Genomic DNA, 17,471 nt, shown 5'->3' on the forward strand with positions numbered 1-17,471 from the left:
CTTGCATCGGTGTGGCTTCAGGCCACTTCGTTGAGCGATCTACCACCGTCAGGAGATATCTGGACCCGCCTAATAGGGGAAGGGGCCCGACGACGTCGATGTGGATGTGGCCGAAGCGCTGCTCTGGCTGCGGGAACTCGCCTACCCCAGACTGTGTGACTTCCCACCTTGCTGGTTTGGCACTGCAGGCACTGTTTCGCCCAGGACCTGGCATCTTTCTGCACTCCGTGCCAGACGAACTTCTTTGATAGCAGCTTGGCGGTTGTCCTGCCAGAGGGATGTGAGAGGTCGTGAATGATGTCGAATACCTGGCAGCGGCGGGAGGCTGGAACCAAGGGGCAGGGCTGGCCAGTACTGATGTCGCAGAGGAGACTTGGGCCCTCGGGGGTGAGGGGCACGTCCCTCCACTTAAGGGACGTGACGGCGGTGCGGTAGGCTGGAGTTTCTGGGTCCGCGATCTGTTCCCTGGCGAGGTCTTCGTAGTTTACCCCGAGCTGCACCACGTTCATCTCGACTCTGGAGAGGGCGTCTGCCACAGGATTTTTCTTGCCGGGGAGGTACCTGACGGACCAGGTGAATTCGGCGATGGCTGAGAGGTGTCGCTGCTGCCTGGAAGACCATGCGTCCCCCTGCTTAGTGAAGGCATGAACCAACGGCTGGTGATCCGTGAAGATTGTGAAGGGTGTCCCCTCTAGGACGAACTTGAAGTGCCGGACTGCATGGTACACTGCGCAGAGTTCCCTGTCGAAGGTGCTGTAGCGGGCCTCTGCGGGGTTGAACTTCTTGCTGAAGAAGGCGATGGGCTGGGGAACGCCGTTGATGACCTGCTCCAGGACAGCACCACAGGCGACGTTGACTTCCTGCTCTGCGCCTTCTTCCTGCTGGATGGAATTCACTGGTAGTGTGGGCGCTATTAACAGCTTCGTTGCCTTCACGCAGTCCGTCAGGGGTGAGGAATCTGGGTGCGGACCTCCGGGAGGAGCTGGCGAAGGTAGATCTTCCGCGACAGGCTTATTTCCTGCTGCTTTTTGCTGCTGTCGAAGTCTGGGAGTGAGAGCAGGTCCTCGATCATGCCCCATGACTCCACCGCATTCAGATCATGCCGCGGGTTGACGGCAAGGTCGATGGCACGGGCGGCCCGCTCAGCGATTGGTAGGGAGCACGTCTCGAGGAGGGCTTTCTTCAGGATGTGGTATGTGAGGGGGCATGCAGCAGACACTCGCGGGACGAGTTTCCTATATACTTCCTCCAGCAGGGCGTTAAGGACTGTGTCAGCCTGCAGCACTTCGTCGGTAAGGTCCGCTATCCTGAACTGGCTCTCAACCCTGTACAGCCACGTCATTGGGTTCCCCTGTGTGAACAGCAGCAGCTTTACGGACAGGGCGGCCCGTGACTGTGTTGCCAGGCTGGGGAGTGTGCGGGGCGCGGGCATGGGTGTGGAGGAGCGTGAGAGCCTCGTCGCGGGGCCGGGTGCAGGTGAGATGGGTGGAAGGTAGACATCTGAGTCTGCGAGGTTCGCGGTTAGCTGCACGAGGCAGGGGATGTCCGCGTCCATGCTCACTCCTTGCCCTCTTACTGGAGTGGGGTACTTGCGTCAAAACGCACTTGGAAGCGCGCCGTGAGTCCGTAAATGACGCTGGTGATTTTGCCGACGAGAGTCAGCACGCCCAAACGCTGGTTACAGTGCCGTCGTTAGTCCACTAAGGGCGTGAGTGAGTTCCTGGAGCCAAGACTGAGTCGCAGTATGGGTCCGCTAATGGCTCCAGGACTACTCCGGGGGTCACCACTGTAAGAGGTGCAAAAAAAAACGAGCAGGTAAAAGAGAACTGCTGCTTTATTCAAGATCCAGGCAGTTTATATAGCAGCAGACTGGCGCCGTGCCGCAAAAGACAATGAGATTGTGTGTGACCTGAGGTCGATAATAATTAACAATAATATACAGTGAGCAAGTACACTTTACAATATAAAAACAGATGGAATTCCAATATGGATATAATCTTGATGCCTGTGAACGAAGAAATACAAAATACACAATTGACAACAGGTGAACAAATACATACATAGTTTAAATGATTGAAATCGCGTGACCTGGCACGTTAGGCGTGACCAATTGTATGGCGAAGAAACTGGGAAATCACCATAGAAAACTTGCTCAGCGGAGACTTAGCGAATGACACATTCGATGGAGACTCCGCTGACGGCTCTGTAGGTGACTTTACACTAGCACCTCGTAGATAAGAAGCCTAAGTAGCACCAAAAATTCTGTCTCTTCTTGAATGTCTGAATATATTCTAACAGTGGACTGTATCATATTCATTCTTATTCCTAACAGAATTGTCAGTTATCGTCTCTAATTTGCGATGTTTTGTTATTGACTGACTGGATGTTCAGGAAGCCACACAAGATCAGTGTTTGCACTTGCTACAGGTTTCCAGTCTTTGCAACTTCTCTTATTTACCCTAGGCCTATCTTCAAATTTTCGTCTTCAGTCTTTTACTGTACACGTACTTTTGGCCTTGCCTCTGAACAGGGCTGTGAGTAAATCATAAATATGGCCCTAAAACACAAGTTTGGTAATTACTTAGACCTAGTTTTCACTGATTATCTTAGTTTTAAAACAAGCATGACTGGTCATCCAGTGGGAACTTGTGATCATTCTTTATAGTCCTTTAGGAATTAAAACTGAGCAGGCTGTCCCTGATATGACATACTCCAGAGGTAGAAGCAGGGGTTATAACAGATAACTTGAGGAAAAAGGGTAACCTATGTTGCCCTAAGAAGACACCAAAGGGATCCTCTTCATTTTTTTGCTCTTGGACCCATAGTCCTTCCACTGGGGAAGTAACGGAGGAAGACACTTCGCAGCAGTTGAAAGATGGTGTACACTCCTACCCTCTGCAGTGATGTGAAATGTATAAACACACGGTCACGTCGAGCACATCTTTGCTGCTCAGCCTTATTCTTGAAGAATCAGACACGATTACTCATACTCCAGCCAGGCTCATTACTAATACTCAAGCCAAAATCAGCAACAGAAGATAAAAAGGTGAAGGAGCAGTTTTAACAACTGTACCAGCTACCTGTATCTCTGACGAAAGCCTGTATACTCATGGGAACAAATACCCAGTCCATTTCTTCTGCAGTTGCGCACAAATTGACACTATGGGATAGTCTTAAGGTTTGCCGGGTGGGGAAATATTTTTATACTTTAATTTTGCCTCTGTAATTGTTGGTTTTAACTGGTTCCCTTAAATTTCTTATTCTGTATCTTAGTAACCACCAGCGTCGTTGTCCGATTACCTTATTTTCCACGCTGCAAAAATTCGTAATTCTGGTCATCCTTTATATTAAGAGCTTCCTAGACTATACTCACCGCCATATAGTATTAGACATACAGACAACTCAAATGAGTCTTGACTTTTCTTTTGAGAGGCTCATACCGCACGGTTTTCTAGAATTTTGCTACAATTGTAACCAAGTTACGTCATTGAATCGTTGGAAGTAACGAAGTTAAACAAAGTACAAATGTATTGTATTGTGCAGGCTCACATGTGACTCGTTTAACAGAATAATTGTCTTATCTCATTTGTATTCGTTAATTTCCTTATGTACTTCATTCTTCACTTCTCTATTTTTTCCATACCGGTCACTTTCCTTGTTAGAGCTCTTTTGTTTTTCCAACTAGCGTTATAGCATGAACAACAACAACAACAACAACAACAACAATAATAATAATAATAATAATAATAATAATAATAATAATAATAATAATAATAATGGATGGTCTGATGTATTAAATTACTGTGCAAACAACTCCATAAACACTAACAGTCAACATTCAGCTTCGAAGGTACGGATATTAAACCTGAATCAACGAGAGAGAGAGAGAGAGAGAGAGAGAGAGAGAGAGAGAGAGAGAGAGAGAGAGAGAGAGAGAGAGAGAGAGAGAGAGAGGTGTCATTTAATACAAAAATATTTCGTCAGATATTTCTAGAGGCGATTGTACTCACAAAATCAAAATATACAGAAAAAACTGACACATACTAATTTCGTCTTCATCTAAGATTAGTCCTGTCTTTTGCATACCTTTGTTAATATCAAAATTTTATATTATAAAATTATACAAATGCCATGATTGGATATAATAAGAAGTGGATCAATAGTGTTGTCATTTGACAAATTTTCTTATATTGTTGTGAAGTATGTATACTGTTCTGTTAGATGAACTGATTCACATATTTCCCGATTGTACCTTATTACTGGCCTATTTTATGTTAATTAGGCACCTTATATAGTGGCGTGATAAATATCGCCTCACTGATAATATACAAATGTAGCGATAACGTATCTTATCACCTGCTGTGCTATGCTGTCGTTGCTTTACAGTCAAGTACACAGTTCAAAGAGTGTTCCAAATGCTGAGGTTAATAATAGATAGGATAAAAACAGCATACAAAAATAATTCGCCGTATCAAAAGTTGTTATATTTCTGGACCAAGCCATTGCTGTCTAGATACTCAAGCACCTCTTTAGTGTTGATTTTCAGCCTCTCCCTTGTGCTGCATCCTTGCCACGGCATGGAAAAAAAATGTTCGGTTTACTAACCTACAAATCCCAGGCGTTGTGAGAATGTCTAGAGAATCTATAATAAATCTAGTTGATATAAGATAAAAGCCCCGATGTTGTTTTCAGATGCATTTTGTGTTATAGACAGTAAATGTTAACCTTGGAAAAATCGCTAAGTAAATTACTTTTCAGGTCGATTGAAGTCGAAGTAACATAATCGAACATCAACATTATTGGATTTAGGATTGTCGCATTCTGGAGTCGTGGGTACTTGCATACGAAAGTCAGGAAAACCACATTATCTAACATCTCAATACAATACTCCTAAGTTCGGAAGACGCTGCAAATTTGTTGACGGGCGTTAAAAATGGGAAAGAAAAAGAATCAAACCGCATTTTATTTTTATATGGTGGCCGTGAAACCAGAGGTGGAAAAGTTAGTGGGGAAGAAAGTTTCCATGAAAGATTTGCCGTCGCTAGTTCATGCTGACTGGAAGGTAAGTAGAACAACAAAGCTTTTGTTATAAATTTTTGTCTTGATACTCTAGGCTAGTTGGATATTAATCTAGGGTGCTATGTAAGAGTTGCACACGAGATTTCCTGTTGACTTGAGGCAACTTAAAAGTAGGCTATCTATAGCCCAATACATTTCAATAGGGATACTTCTTAACCTAACCAAAACCGAAAGTGGTGTGACATTGGAAAATGGCCCAGTTAGATATCAGCATATCCTTTTCTTAGGCAACAGGATATCATGTAGGCTATAGGTTTCACAGAACAGAGTTTTTGTGCAACTGTCTGGTATTATCTCACTTTAAACCATTAGGCATATTATTCTGCAGACTTGTAAATATTTTGCTTTTTTGTAATATATACATGCATTGAATGCTTCTGACATTTGGTTCAATAGCAAATGAGTAATATTATCAATACTGGACCCCACCCTTAAATCCTACAATTTAGGGGACCATGAGGGGGTGGACTGTGGCACATAAAATTATACCTTTTTACTTTATTATGACTACTCTGTGCTGTGGTAGTCTCATCTACAACTTACTCCTTTTTATATTTCATACACTTTTGGGTAGGATGCCAACAGCAAAAAAAAAAAAAATAGTTATACTAAGCGTATTTGAATGTACAGTAGTGGGCTGTAAGGAGGTGTTCTGTTTTGCCATGTAGGTTCATACTGTCACCCCATGATACTGCTTTGTGGGTAACAAAAGAAACAGGCTTACATACACTAAGAACACCTTTATTATCACCAAAGGTATACAAAACAAATGGCATTCACTTAATAAAATATACACCTGCACTGTTCACAGTACCGCCTACTGAAATCAACATTGGCCTTAGCCTATGATGGCCCCAGGCGAAGTGAAATACATTACAGCACCACTCAAAAAAACTCTTGAGGTAGTACCAAAGACATCAAGTTTCTCCAAATGTAGGCTACCACCAGACAACTTAATCCAGTTTCTCAGACACATGACTTGGTTTACCTTAGCCTACATTTCCAGGCATCCTCAAAACTATCAATTCTCAATACTCCACCTTTACCTCGGCAAACATTTTCTTACACTGACACCTTTTGACAAGAATCCCGGGTATAACATCCTCTGTGAGATGCTTTCATTCTTCGGCAGTCCTTCTGCACGCTGTGTGGTTCTCTCGCAGACAAATTTTAGGAATCCCACATTTCTCACAAACAAGTGACCAGAGACTCGATTTCTCCCCTATCCTTGCGTGGGAACATCACCTTCGGGACTTGCACTCCACTCCAGAACTTGTTGCCTGAGAGGGAAAATAAAACTCAGTTTTCCTACCAATAAAGTTAACTAGGCAAGGGTGGCCCACAATAGGGTCTGCCTTTAATAATGTCAAGAAGCGTAAAAATTATTAATGGTCATAAAATGCTGTTATGACAGCTTCCCCTATAAATATCTTTAAGCTCACTAAAACAAACTCTCCTTTTCTTACTGTATATTATGGCATAAATTATGCGATGCTGTAAGTACTCCAGATAGCTAGTGTCCTTGCTACTGGGACAAACAAACAAAAAAAAAAAAAGGATGCTTCGTTATCCTGCCTTGCACTGTTCACTGTTTTTCATCGGTCATCTTGTTACCTCTCAGAATAGAGGCGAGAGTCATGCTTCTCATTTTCCAGGTGCAAGCATATTTCTCACAGGTAGCCAGTACTACACAGCTTACCAAAAGACTCAAAACAGCTCTTCAAGTTTAGTGCTACCTTCTAAGCTAAATGGGTGGGCAAAACTCAAATTTTGGTTACATAATCAAGAATCACCCAAGGCTTCCCTTCCGTTTTATCCCGCAGCATACCCAGGCACTACCACCACAGTGGGATAGTGGGGTTTTTGGGTTTGGGAAAACACAAAGCAAGTGAAATACAAGGATGGCTTTAACCTAACCTATTCCAACTGTACAGGGTAGGCTTTGCTGCCTCTGTGCCCCTCCACCTGACCTGACCTAACCTAACCTAGGATGTTGGGTACTTAACTAGCCCTAGACCCATGGACAGGTAAGTACCTTCTTCTAGGCTTGGGTTAAATGGAAGAGTGACTGGCGCCCCTTAGTTTAGGTTTTCCCATTTATCTCCAAATGACTCAGCAGTCAGGCCAAGAACATTTTGAAAGTGACCATAATTCAGGTTAGGCAATGGAAGATTTTGTGTGAGGGTGCATCTACACACTTTGATAGTGTCCTTGAACAAATAGAGTTGCTACAATTTCCATACAGATGGTGGCTGGCCAATAGGCAAAATGCTTTGTCAGTGGCAAATGAGCTAGTTTACATGATTGTCATCAGCAAAATTGAACCAGTGATATGGGCATGAGATCATGCTGCTGCTGGATACACAATGTTAGGTGCTTTTGGTATTATATGGACATAGCTTTACAGATTTTGCAACACTGCATAAATTACTCTCCTATAACTTCAGAAGTGTGTCAGTTGGACCATGTAGACACACCTTAAGAACTTTGGCTTAAAAGATGAAATGCCCTCAGCTCTGTTTTTAACAGAGGAAAAGGCCAAGGGTAGAGCATTATCATCTGAATCCATTTTATTATTTTGAACCCATTATTATCATATAACTGCCTTCTGACCTGTACTTCCATATCTCATATGGGAAGAACAGGTTCCTCCTATTTTTTTCCATTTCTGATTATCAGAAAAAACACCACCTGGATCAGGAGTCTCTTGTCAGCTTACCTAAGTTAGTGTTTGGTTGTATAGGATGTTTGCAGAAGTCATTTTTCCATTGCTCACTCTCCAGTTGGAAATAGAACACTTGCTTGTCAGTGCCTGGAGGAGATCCTCAAATTTTAGGATTACTTCTCATTGTTCTTCCTAGATGTATAAGGCAAACATTCACAAATTGTCCCTGTTCCTAATGCCAAACGAGAGGTGTTGGTTTAATGGAAGTTGAAAAAAGGGATAATCCACAACTCTTACATATCACTAATTTAACCAGCTGATTACCAAGCTTCAACAGCCATCTCCACTCTCAGATAGAGATTGCCTGTTGAAGTCACAAGGTGTAACCATAGAATATTTTATGTTCAAGCTGTATGACAGGCATGAGGTATGTTGAGCCAGAGGAATGCCATTTCCCCCAATTAAAATCTAAATATTATCTCTCTCTCATAATACTTTAGTCTTTTGTATTCTATTAGCTTTCTTCCATTTTGCTGTCAAACCTCACAGACTGCTACTATAGTGCTGATTTTGGGTACAATTTTTGTATCAATATCGTGGAGCTTTCAAGATTCATCAAAATTTACTGCCAGATGAAGGGTGTTGTTTTTGGGAAGGGATTTGCATGATGTTGCTGGATGGCCTCCCTGGCTGAGCACCTGGCTATATGGCTCAAATTTCATACATTCATTCAACAAACATTTCCATCTTATGCCAGGAATACTATTTTATGAAGGGCTTTGGTTTGTATATGTAGGAAAAATGCAAATTAATTGGGTACAATATTTGAAAAATGTCAGTGCCTCAGGATTGTTTGAGATACGTCGAGTTTTATATTCTTTATCTCCTGGTAAGAACTTAGTTTCATCTATTAGAAAAAGATACTTTAAATCACTTTTTCATTTTTTTTTCTATCCTCCTCCATCACTTTTTCATTTTTTTTTTTATCTTCCTTCATCACTTTTTCATTTTTTTTTTTTTTTTTTTTTGATCCTCCTTCGTCACTTTTTCATTTTTTTTTTCTATCCTCCTTCATCACTTTTTCATTTTTTTTTTTCTATCCTCCTTTACTTCAGGCTGATGTGGCTTGGCTCTTGTGTGATTGGTAGTATTGTGATAGTGTTATGGGGTACTTGAGTTAACTCCAATACAGTACTCGATACTTTAGTACATAGTTATTTTAAATTTGGAAAATAGTTAATGCTGTAAACTTCATGCAGAATTTGTCTGAAGCCCAGAAGCAACCTTATGAAATGCTGAGCAGAGAAGCAAAAGGGAGTGCTGAGAAAAAGGATTGCTGTGGCATTCCCTTAAGCGTCTTGCAGAAGAAGGCAGAGGAAAAAAGAAAAAAGGAGGATGCCATGTTGAAGGACATTGGAAATACCATACAGCTTCATAGAGATGGTGGAGGTAAGCTGTTTTGCATCAGATTTGTTTAATTAACAAGTACAGTGTTGAATATTGTTCTAGATCAAGTAATGCTAATGCTTTATTTTCTTTTTTTTTTTGAGAGTCTTGAAACAACAGAAATTACTTTGAACTGGTTTAGTAATGGTAGAATGATGATAAAAAAGAACCTTTATAAAGAATAAAAAACATTGTAGCAAAAATGGCAAAAAGAAAGTTCAATAAATTCTTAGTGAGCAGTGGAAATGCTGAAAGAAGGTATACAGAAGCCAGCAGATAAAATTCTGTGGTGTAACATCAGGGAAGGTTATAAAGGAAGAGAGACTTGGTGGTGGAATGAAGTTGTATAAGGGCATATCCTCACTTTCGTTTACCGTGCTTACAGAGGTTAACCTGTGCCTGCCCTGGCTCAGGTTTCTGGTGGTTAATATGTCCTGGCCTCTCAGGCTTCACCAGACCTGTGTAACAGCACTTTGACTAGTGTTCTCCTCTTGCCCATGTGAAAATTAAGAGAGCATTTTCAAGCTGCAGATATTGGTCAGGTTACATGTGAGTTCTCAAGTCTGGTTGCTTCAACTCAAAAGAGGCCTCCATTTCATTTCATAACATAACTTGAAGCTGTTGCTACCCCTTTAGTTTTTCAGCGCTCTTTAAATTTCAGTCGTGTAAAGCTCATAGTATTGGTAGTAAGGATTTAAAATGGTGTCATAGGTTAAAATTGATGTAGGTATATGATACCCTTCATTTCTGGTATAGTCTAAATACTGTAGAGGTATTCAAATGAACGAGTTTCCTTCCTAAATAGCAACTTTTTTTCTCTCTCTCGTAGCACTTCATCATCACAGGATCTTTATTATTAGTACCAGCGAATATTGCAGGACAGAGGTTGGGTCTGTCCCAGCCGAATTATCAGTAATATGCTTTACTTTTAACAAAGGAATTGAGAGAGAGCACCATGTGATTTTTGAAGGTAGGTTTCCATAATGCAGTGTTTTTATATAAGTAACTTACCCAGTAATCACATAGCTATTAGTTTCTTTTAACCGGCAGCTCAAAATTTTGAAATTTGCGGGTCATGCTAGTTTGTTTTGGTTATGGCGACGGGCCCTGCCCACTTTCAGGTGTAAGAGAAGGTTCAACATAGCAAAGAGCTTCAATTTGTTTCTGCCAGCTGTGGTTTAAGGACTGTGGTTGGCAGCAGCTCGAATTTTGGAATTTATACTTTGCTGGTTGTTTGCCTTTTCTTCAATTGGTGAAGTATTTATTTTCGTAGCCTTTCGGCATAATTAAGATACAGTAATACCTCGAACTTGCGCGATTCGAGTTGCACGAATTCACAGACACACGAATTTTTTATTGGAACCTAGCTAATGGTCATACACGAGTTTTTCACAGACACACGAACATTTCCGTACACTGAGAAACCCAGCGAAAGTGTTTGTTTAATTTTTTTATGTAATTTATAAGTTTTCAAGCTTTTATGTGTAAATTAAATAACATTAAATATTATTAAAAGTAATAATTTCTCTCTCTCTCTCTCTCTCTCTCTCTCTCTCTCTCTCTCTCTCTCTCTCTCTCTCTCTCTCTCTCTCTCTCTCTCTCTCTCACTCTCTCTCTCTCTGAGATGAATTTTTATGGTACATGTAAACAGGTATGTTTATTTGTATGATAAATAAACTTTTAAGTAATAATATGTACTAATTTTCAAATATTAATAAGATTAATAAAATTAAATAATAATAAATAATAATAATAATAATAATAATAATAACAATAATAATAATAATAATAAAACTGTAATACAAAATTTGTATTATCTTGAACAAAACAAATTCTTCCTCATCTTTCGTAAGAAGGTGGAAGGCAAAGCTGTCAGACATGTCATTTAACATGACAAGAATGAGAGTGTTGCTAATCAGTGGTCAAATTTTTCTTGTAATTCTCTCTCTCTCTCTCTCTCTCTCTCTCTCTCTCTCTCTCTCTCTCTCTCTCTCTCTCTCTCTCTCTCTCTCTCTCTGTCCGTAATAATTCATAAAAAATTTCACTCTCTTAAGTAAGGACAACTGTTATCTCTCTCTCTCTCTCGTTCGAAGTTAGCCAACCTACGTATTACTGCACTGTTTCTCTGTATGTCTTTAACTGTACAGTAGATAATTTTGAATTGATCTAATTTTACCTGTACCGTTTACAAACTGTAAATGCGCAGTTCTAAAACATAGAGACATAGAGCATTTCAGAACAGAGAGAATGTGACAGAATAAAAAAAAGTTTTGTAAAAACGGGGTTGAGAAGACTTCTAAAAATAGATTGGTGGAATGGGGGAGAGTCACACACTATATTCTTAAGTCAACCATTTATTTCTTTTTTTAAGGGTAATGTATTAAGCTAACTCTCTCTCTCTCTCTCTCTCTCTCTCTCTCTCTCTCTCTCTCTCTCTCTCTCTCTCTCTCTCTCTCTCTCTCTCTCTCTCTCTCTCTCTCCGTAATACTGTAATTCATAAATAATATAACTTGACATTTCAAGTAAGGACAATCTCTCTCTCTCTCTCTCTCTCTCTCTCTCTCTCTCTCTCTCTCTCTCTCTCTCTCTCTTGTGTTATTCTCTCAGTCTCCATAATAACTGATAAATAATTTCACTCTCTTAAGTAAGGACAACCCTTGAACCAGGCGATTCTTTACCGTTCGTGTTGGTTCTCTCTCTCTCTCTCTCACATAGTTAGCACTCACACATTTTTACAACTTATTAATTCTCTGTACATCTTTACCTGTACAGTAGATAGTTTAAATTGATCTAATTTGACCTGTATCGTCTACGAAGTTTAAATGCACTAGTGTTGCAAATGCGTTCTAAAACATAGAGACATAATAACTAAGAGTTGTATTTTAGTCAAAATATAAAACATTGTTCATGAAAAAGCATTTCAGAACAAAGAGAAAGAGACGCAGAATAAAAAAGTTGCTAAAAAGAGGTTGAGATGATTCTAAAAATAGATCGGTTGGAAGGGGAGCGAGAGAGAAATTTTCTTACAACTCTCAATTTTTATGTAAACCATTTATTTCTTTTTTAAGGGCCTTCTATTAACCTAACTTTTAAATGAAATTACAGTAACTTTAATTCCATTTAAAAGTTAACTTAATAATTTGGGAGCATGATTAGGGCATATTTAGTGTTTAAACTTTAGAAATAAGCATTTTTTAGCATTTTTAGAGACCATGCCAAACTTACGCGAAAATTCACCCTGCGCGAGGGGTTCTGGAACCTAACCTCATGTAAGTTCGAAGTATGACTGTAGTGTTAGGCGAATTTTGATCATTGGTTGACAACTCTTTGCCCCTTTTTTGGACTTAGACTTTTCTAGGATGTCTGACACTAGTAGTTCTAGTATTAGGTATTGCAGCAAAGGCTAGAATACTAGACTATCTAAAGAATCTTACGATTCGCACACTGTTTGTAATCTGTGTAGAGGACAAACATGTTCAGTAGATTTACATTGTGAGGAGTGTAATGACTGGGATATTAAGAAGTGGAAGGCTTTAGATGCACATCTCAAGAAACTAGCTAGAGATAGGAAGGGGGAAAGCTATGGCTAGGGAATCTAGTAAAGCTTTAGCAAGTCAGGATTCATCTGCTAAGTCGGATGCAATGGCTCCTGTAATTTCTTCCATTCCCATTCCATCTCCTCCACCTGTGCAACCCTCTCCTTTATCTGGCGCTCACGTTTCCGACCCCAACACTGTCATCAGTCTGGAGTCGAAAATCGACACTCGTTTCAAGTTGATTGCTCAATCGATCGCTAAATTAGCATCGTTGGTGAAAGTGCAAATGGACAAAAGTGAGTCAGAACCTCCTGTGGCGCCCAGTGCGAGTGCAGTGATAGTGGAGGAGGTGGCTGTGGCTGTTCAGCCCGCCAATTCTCCTAGGCCAAGGTCCCTGACATAATCTCCAGCACCTGGGAGGAGTCAAACTGGCAGCCTAAGGGAGTTAGGTGGGGTCTGACCCCCCGAGCAGTCTCCCCCTCGGTTCAGCCTCTTGACAAATCCCAGCCTGCAACCAAAGGCCGTTGGAAAGGCCTGCAAGTGAGCGCTCATTGTATGTCCTCCAGCTCCAAGATTCTAGTCTGAGGCACGCACAGCGCTATGTGGACAACTCACACCCACTGAAAAGGCGTGCAGTGGAGTTTAAGATTTCTTCCTCTGTCCTTGTAAGAAGAACAAGGATTCAGCGCATCCATCTTGTAGTCACTGGGACACCCCGGAACAATTCTCTTCATCTTCAGGGGTTGTGCACCCAGCGCCTTCATCTCTAAAATCAATGCCCGAGCGGCCAGCAACTGGTGTCGTAGCACCCAGTCTCCCGTTTGCGGTTGAGTGCCCGCTGGCGCCCATTCTCCAACAGGTTTCATCTCTTGACTCCTGTCTCGACAGCACCCCCCGAACACCCATTGGCGCCCTCTCCTCCACCACTTCTTAGTAGTGTCGTCTCGGATGGTGTTCCTCTGCCAGTTGACCTGATTCAGAGCAAACTGGATAATATTCTCAGTTTGCTTCAGAAGACTCCTCCTACGACTCAGATGACAGCAGACTTATCTCTTTATCCCGTCTCTTCTGAGGAAGAAGTTGTTCCAGAACAAGATGCTCCTTCGTTGGCGTACTCTGCGCTGTTGAGATTCCTGCTAGCAACTTATCCTAGCTTCTTTTCACCAGCTGCTTCCTCCATTCCTGCTTCAACCTTCTTTATGGAAGCCCCATCAGTCGGTCCTTTGAAATTACCTAAATTAGTTCTTTCCTCTTCAGCAAAGAAGGCACTGGATGAAGTAGAAAGGTGGTTTTCTGAGAAGAGGGAACAAGGCAAAGCAGTTTTTCGTTTCCCTCCTTCCAATTTGTCCAGGTCAAGCTACAGGTTTTATGCGACTGGAGAAGCTCCTTCCCTGGGAGTCTCTGCCTCCTCTCAGGGAGGCTTCTCCGGCCTTATCGATTCGGCTAGGAGATCGGCTTTCTCCTTAGCCAAAATTATGTTCTCAGCCTCGGAACTTGCGCACCTTCTTGAAAATATTTTTAAGGTGTTCAAAGTGATGAGCTTCCTTGACTGGGCGGTGGACACTCTGGCATGCAAACTTAGAGAGTGCTCTTTGCTACCTCAAGAAATCTCGTCGAATCACTTGGGAGTACTTTCCTGTGTTGACAGGGGCATTCGCGATAGCATGCAGGAGTTAGCCAGTCTGTACGCCATGGATCTTCTTAAGAAGAGGGAGCTTTGGTGCTCCTTTACTTCAAGAGGCGTCACTCCGTCTCAGAGGTAGGCCCCCCTATTCACCCCCTTGGACAACACTTGTCTTTTTCCACAGGCTACAGTACTGGACATCACCTCTGACCTGCAGAAAAAGAACACTCGGGACCTGCTTTCCCAATCTGTGTGACGCCCCAAGGATTCTGCGACTCTTCCTCCCAGATCTTCATCTCCACTGCAACCTACTTCCTTTCGGAGCTCCTGTTCTAGATCCCAGACTAGAACAAAAACTTATACCCGTTTCCCACAGCGTTCCATCAAGAAGTCCTCTTCCAAGTCTTACTCCAAGAAATGAAAACATAGTCCTCCGTACTCAAGTAGGAACGCGGCTCCTTCACTTTTGGGAACAGTGGGAACAAAAGGGAGTGGAATTTTGGATAGTGTCTGTCCTGAAGGAGGGCTACACTCCCCTTTTTGAACAAACCTCTTCTAATCTGCAAGCCTGTCGAATTGACAGCTTACTCTCCAGGCTCAGAGAGATTTGCTGCTCTCTTGCTAGAGGTGGAGTCCCTTGTTCAGAAAAAGGCTATAGAGTTAGTAGAGGATATTCATTCTCCAGGATTCTACAGCCATTTCTTTGTGGTGCCCAAGTCATCGGGGGGCTGGAGACCCGTTTTGGACCTACGTGCTCTATATGTCTATGTCAAAAAGACAACATTCAAGATGGAAACAAACCATTCGGTCCTTGCATCCATTCTCCAACTTCGAGAAAGTACCTCAGGTTTGTGTTTCAGGGCAAGGTGTTCCAATTTCGGGCTCTTTGCTTCGGCCTCTCAACAGCTCCGCAAGTGTTCACCAGGGTATGGGCTCCCCTAGTGAAATGGCTTCATTTGAGGGGGGGATAAAGATCTCCCTATATCTAGATGACTGGCTACTACGTTCCCGCTTGAAAGCTCAATGTACAGAGGACGTTCACACAACTCTCCTCTTGACTCAAGGATTGGGCCTTCTCATCAATCGGGACAAGTCTCTCCTGACGCCTTCTCAGGAGATTCCTTATTTAGGGATGACAATCAACTCTCAGGATTTTCGGGTTTTTCCAGTCCCGAAGAAAAGGGAAAAGTGTCTCTAGACAGTGGAAGAATTTCTGAATGTAAACTTTTGCTCGGTCAATCAGTGGATGAGTCTTCTAGGTACCTTCTCATCCATGGAACAATTCGTCACTCTGGGAAGACTTCACCTGAGACCTCTCCAGTTCTTCCTCAGAGCCAGCTGGAACAGGAAAAAGTTTCCGTACTCGTTCTTGTTCCTGATAATGATGGAAATCAAGGAGGATCTTCGTTGGTGGAATTCCAGGAAAAGACTATCAGAAGGGAAATCTCTTCATCCTCTGAACCCTAGCCTAGAGTTCTTTTCAGACACATCGAACCTAGGTTGGGGAGCTCTTTTTGGATTAAAAGAAGTGTCAGGGACCTGGTCTCAGGAACAGCAAAACTGGCACATCAACTTAAAGAATTACAGGCGATATTTCTGGGCCTACAGTGCTTCGCTTCAGAATTTCGGGGGAGGACAGTAGCAGTGCATTCAGACAACACGACGGCACTGGCGTACATCAAGAAACAAGGAGGAACCCACTCTTTCTCCCTGTACGAAGCGGCAAGGGACCTTCTTCTTTGGTTACACCAGAACGACACTCAAGTGGCAACGCGTTTTATCCAGGGGAGACTCGACGTTCTCGCGGACGAATTGAGCCATCAAAGACAGATCCTTCCCACAGAATGGACATTAGACCCGTTGGTTTGTCTGGATCTGTGGAAGCTCTTGGGGAAACCCATGGTAGATTTGTTCACGTCCTCCAGAAATTACCGACTTCCTCTCTTATGCTCACCAGTTCCAGATCCCTTGGCAGGATTGGTCCAACAAAAATCTGTATCCCTTTCTCCCAGTCAGTCTAGTGAGGCAAGTCATCAACAAATTCCGGTCTCACCAAAACCTATCCATGATCTTGATAGCCCCCTTCTGGCCAGTAAAAGAGTGGTTCCCAGATCTACTAGAACTTCTTGCGGACTTCCTGAGACTGCTGCCACAAAAGCAACAACAACTCAGGCAACCTCACTTACATCGGTTCTACCAAAATCTGTCTTCTCTAGCCCTGACAGGGTTCAAATTGTTAGGCGACTGCTCCGAAAGAAGGGCTTTTCAAGAGCGGCTGCAGACGCAATTGCAAAGTGTAGAAACAGTCTTCAGATAATGTCTACCAGGAAAAATGGTCCATCTTCGGGTCCTGGTGTAGCCCTAACAGGGTTCAAATTGTTAGGCAACTGCTCCGAAAGAAGGGCTTTTCAAGAGGCTGCAGACGCAATTGCAAGGTGTAGAAACAGTCTTCAGATAACGTCTACCAGGAAAAATGGTCCATCTTCAGGTCCTGGCGCAGACAACGTGTCCTCTTCTGAGATCTCTGTAGCAGAAATAGCGGACTTTCTTCTGTTCCTACGCTCCGGAACTAAAGGACTTTCCACCTTTACCATTAAAGGATACAGAGCTATTCTTAGCTCAGTTTTTCGCCATAAAGGAAAGGACATATTGTCGAACCAGGATTTGTCAGACCTTATTTTTGTGGTCACTTCTCTTAATGTTAGATTATTTGTATAAATATCATGCAGTGTATTTGTATAAATATCGTGCAGTGGTTGTTAGTACAGTATTGATACTTATTTATATTTTATTTCTCTGAAGACTTGGGTTGTCTGTGGTATTATCTGAGAAGTGGGGCTTTGAAACTATTTACAGTGTATTGTAAAGGTGTAGTACTCAAGTCAAGTTTCCTAGGGAGAAGCATTTCAAACCAGATGCAATTTCTAAAGACTGAATAAAAGTCATCCTTTTGAACTGTATTTACAGCATGGTTCAGTTGTTAAGAGACCAAGTTCTTTTGTGGAAAACTAACTAGATCTAAAGAGAGCTATCAGCCAAAAGTCCCACAGAACTTTATTGGGATGCATTTGAAACTGCATTTCCTGGGATACAGACCCAAATTATGTAAACTTAATTTTTG

At 42.2% G+C, this 17,471-nt stretch overlaps 1 protein-coding gene across 5 annotated transcripts in view; it reads left to right on the forward strand.

Moving 5' to 3' along the window:
- Positions 1–4,377: 4,377 nt before the first annotated feature.
- LOC136839184 (protein maelstrom-like) overlaps positions 4,378–17,471 on the forward strand; it is a 49,242-nt gene continuing 36,148 nt past the window's right edge. For 3 of the 5 annotated variants that reach the window (XM_067104892.1, XM_067104895.1, XM_067104893.1), the window contains exons 1-4: positions 4,383–4,423; positions 4,759–5,062; positions 9,004–9,193; positions 10,020–10,160. In XM_067104892.1, the coding sequence (XP_066960993.1) occupies positions 4,934–5,062; positions 9,004–9,193; positions 10,020–10,160 (460 nt within the window). In that variant the 5' untranslated portion in view covers positions 4,383–4,423; positions 4,759–4,933. Of the gene's footprint in view, positions 4,424–4,506; positions 4,591–4,758; positions 5,063–9,003; positions 9,194–10,019; positions 10,161–17,471 lie in introns of those variants that run through there. The other 2 variants (XM_067104896.1, XM_067104894.1) reach the window with 2 other exon arrangements.

This window comes from Macrobrachium rosenbergii, chromosome 6 (genome assembly GCF_040412425.1).
Source record: "Macrobrachium rosenbergii isolate ZJJX-2024 chromosome 6, ASM4041242v1, whole genome shotgun sequence".
In the NCBI taxonomy this organism is placed as follows: Eukaryota; Metazoa; Arthropoda; class Malacostraca; order Decapoda; family Palaemonidae; genus Macrobrachium; species Macrobrachium rosenbergii.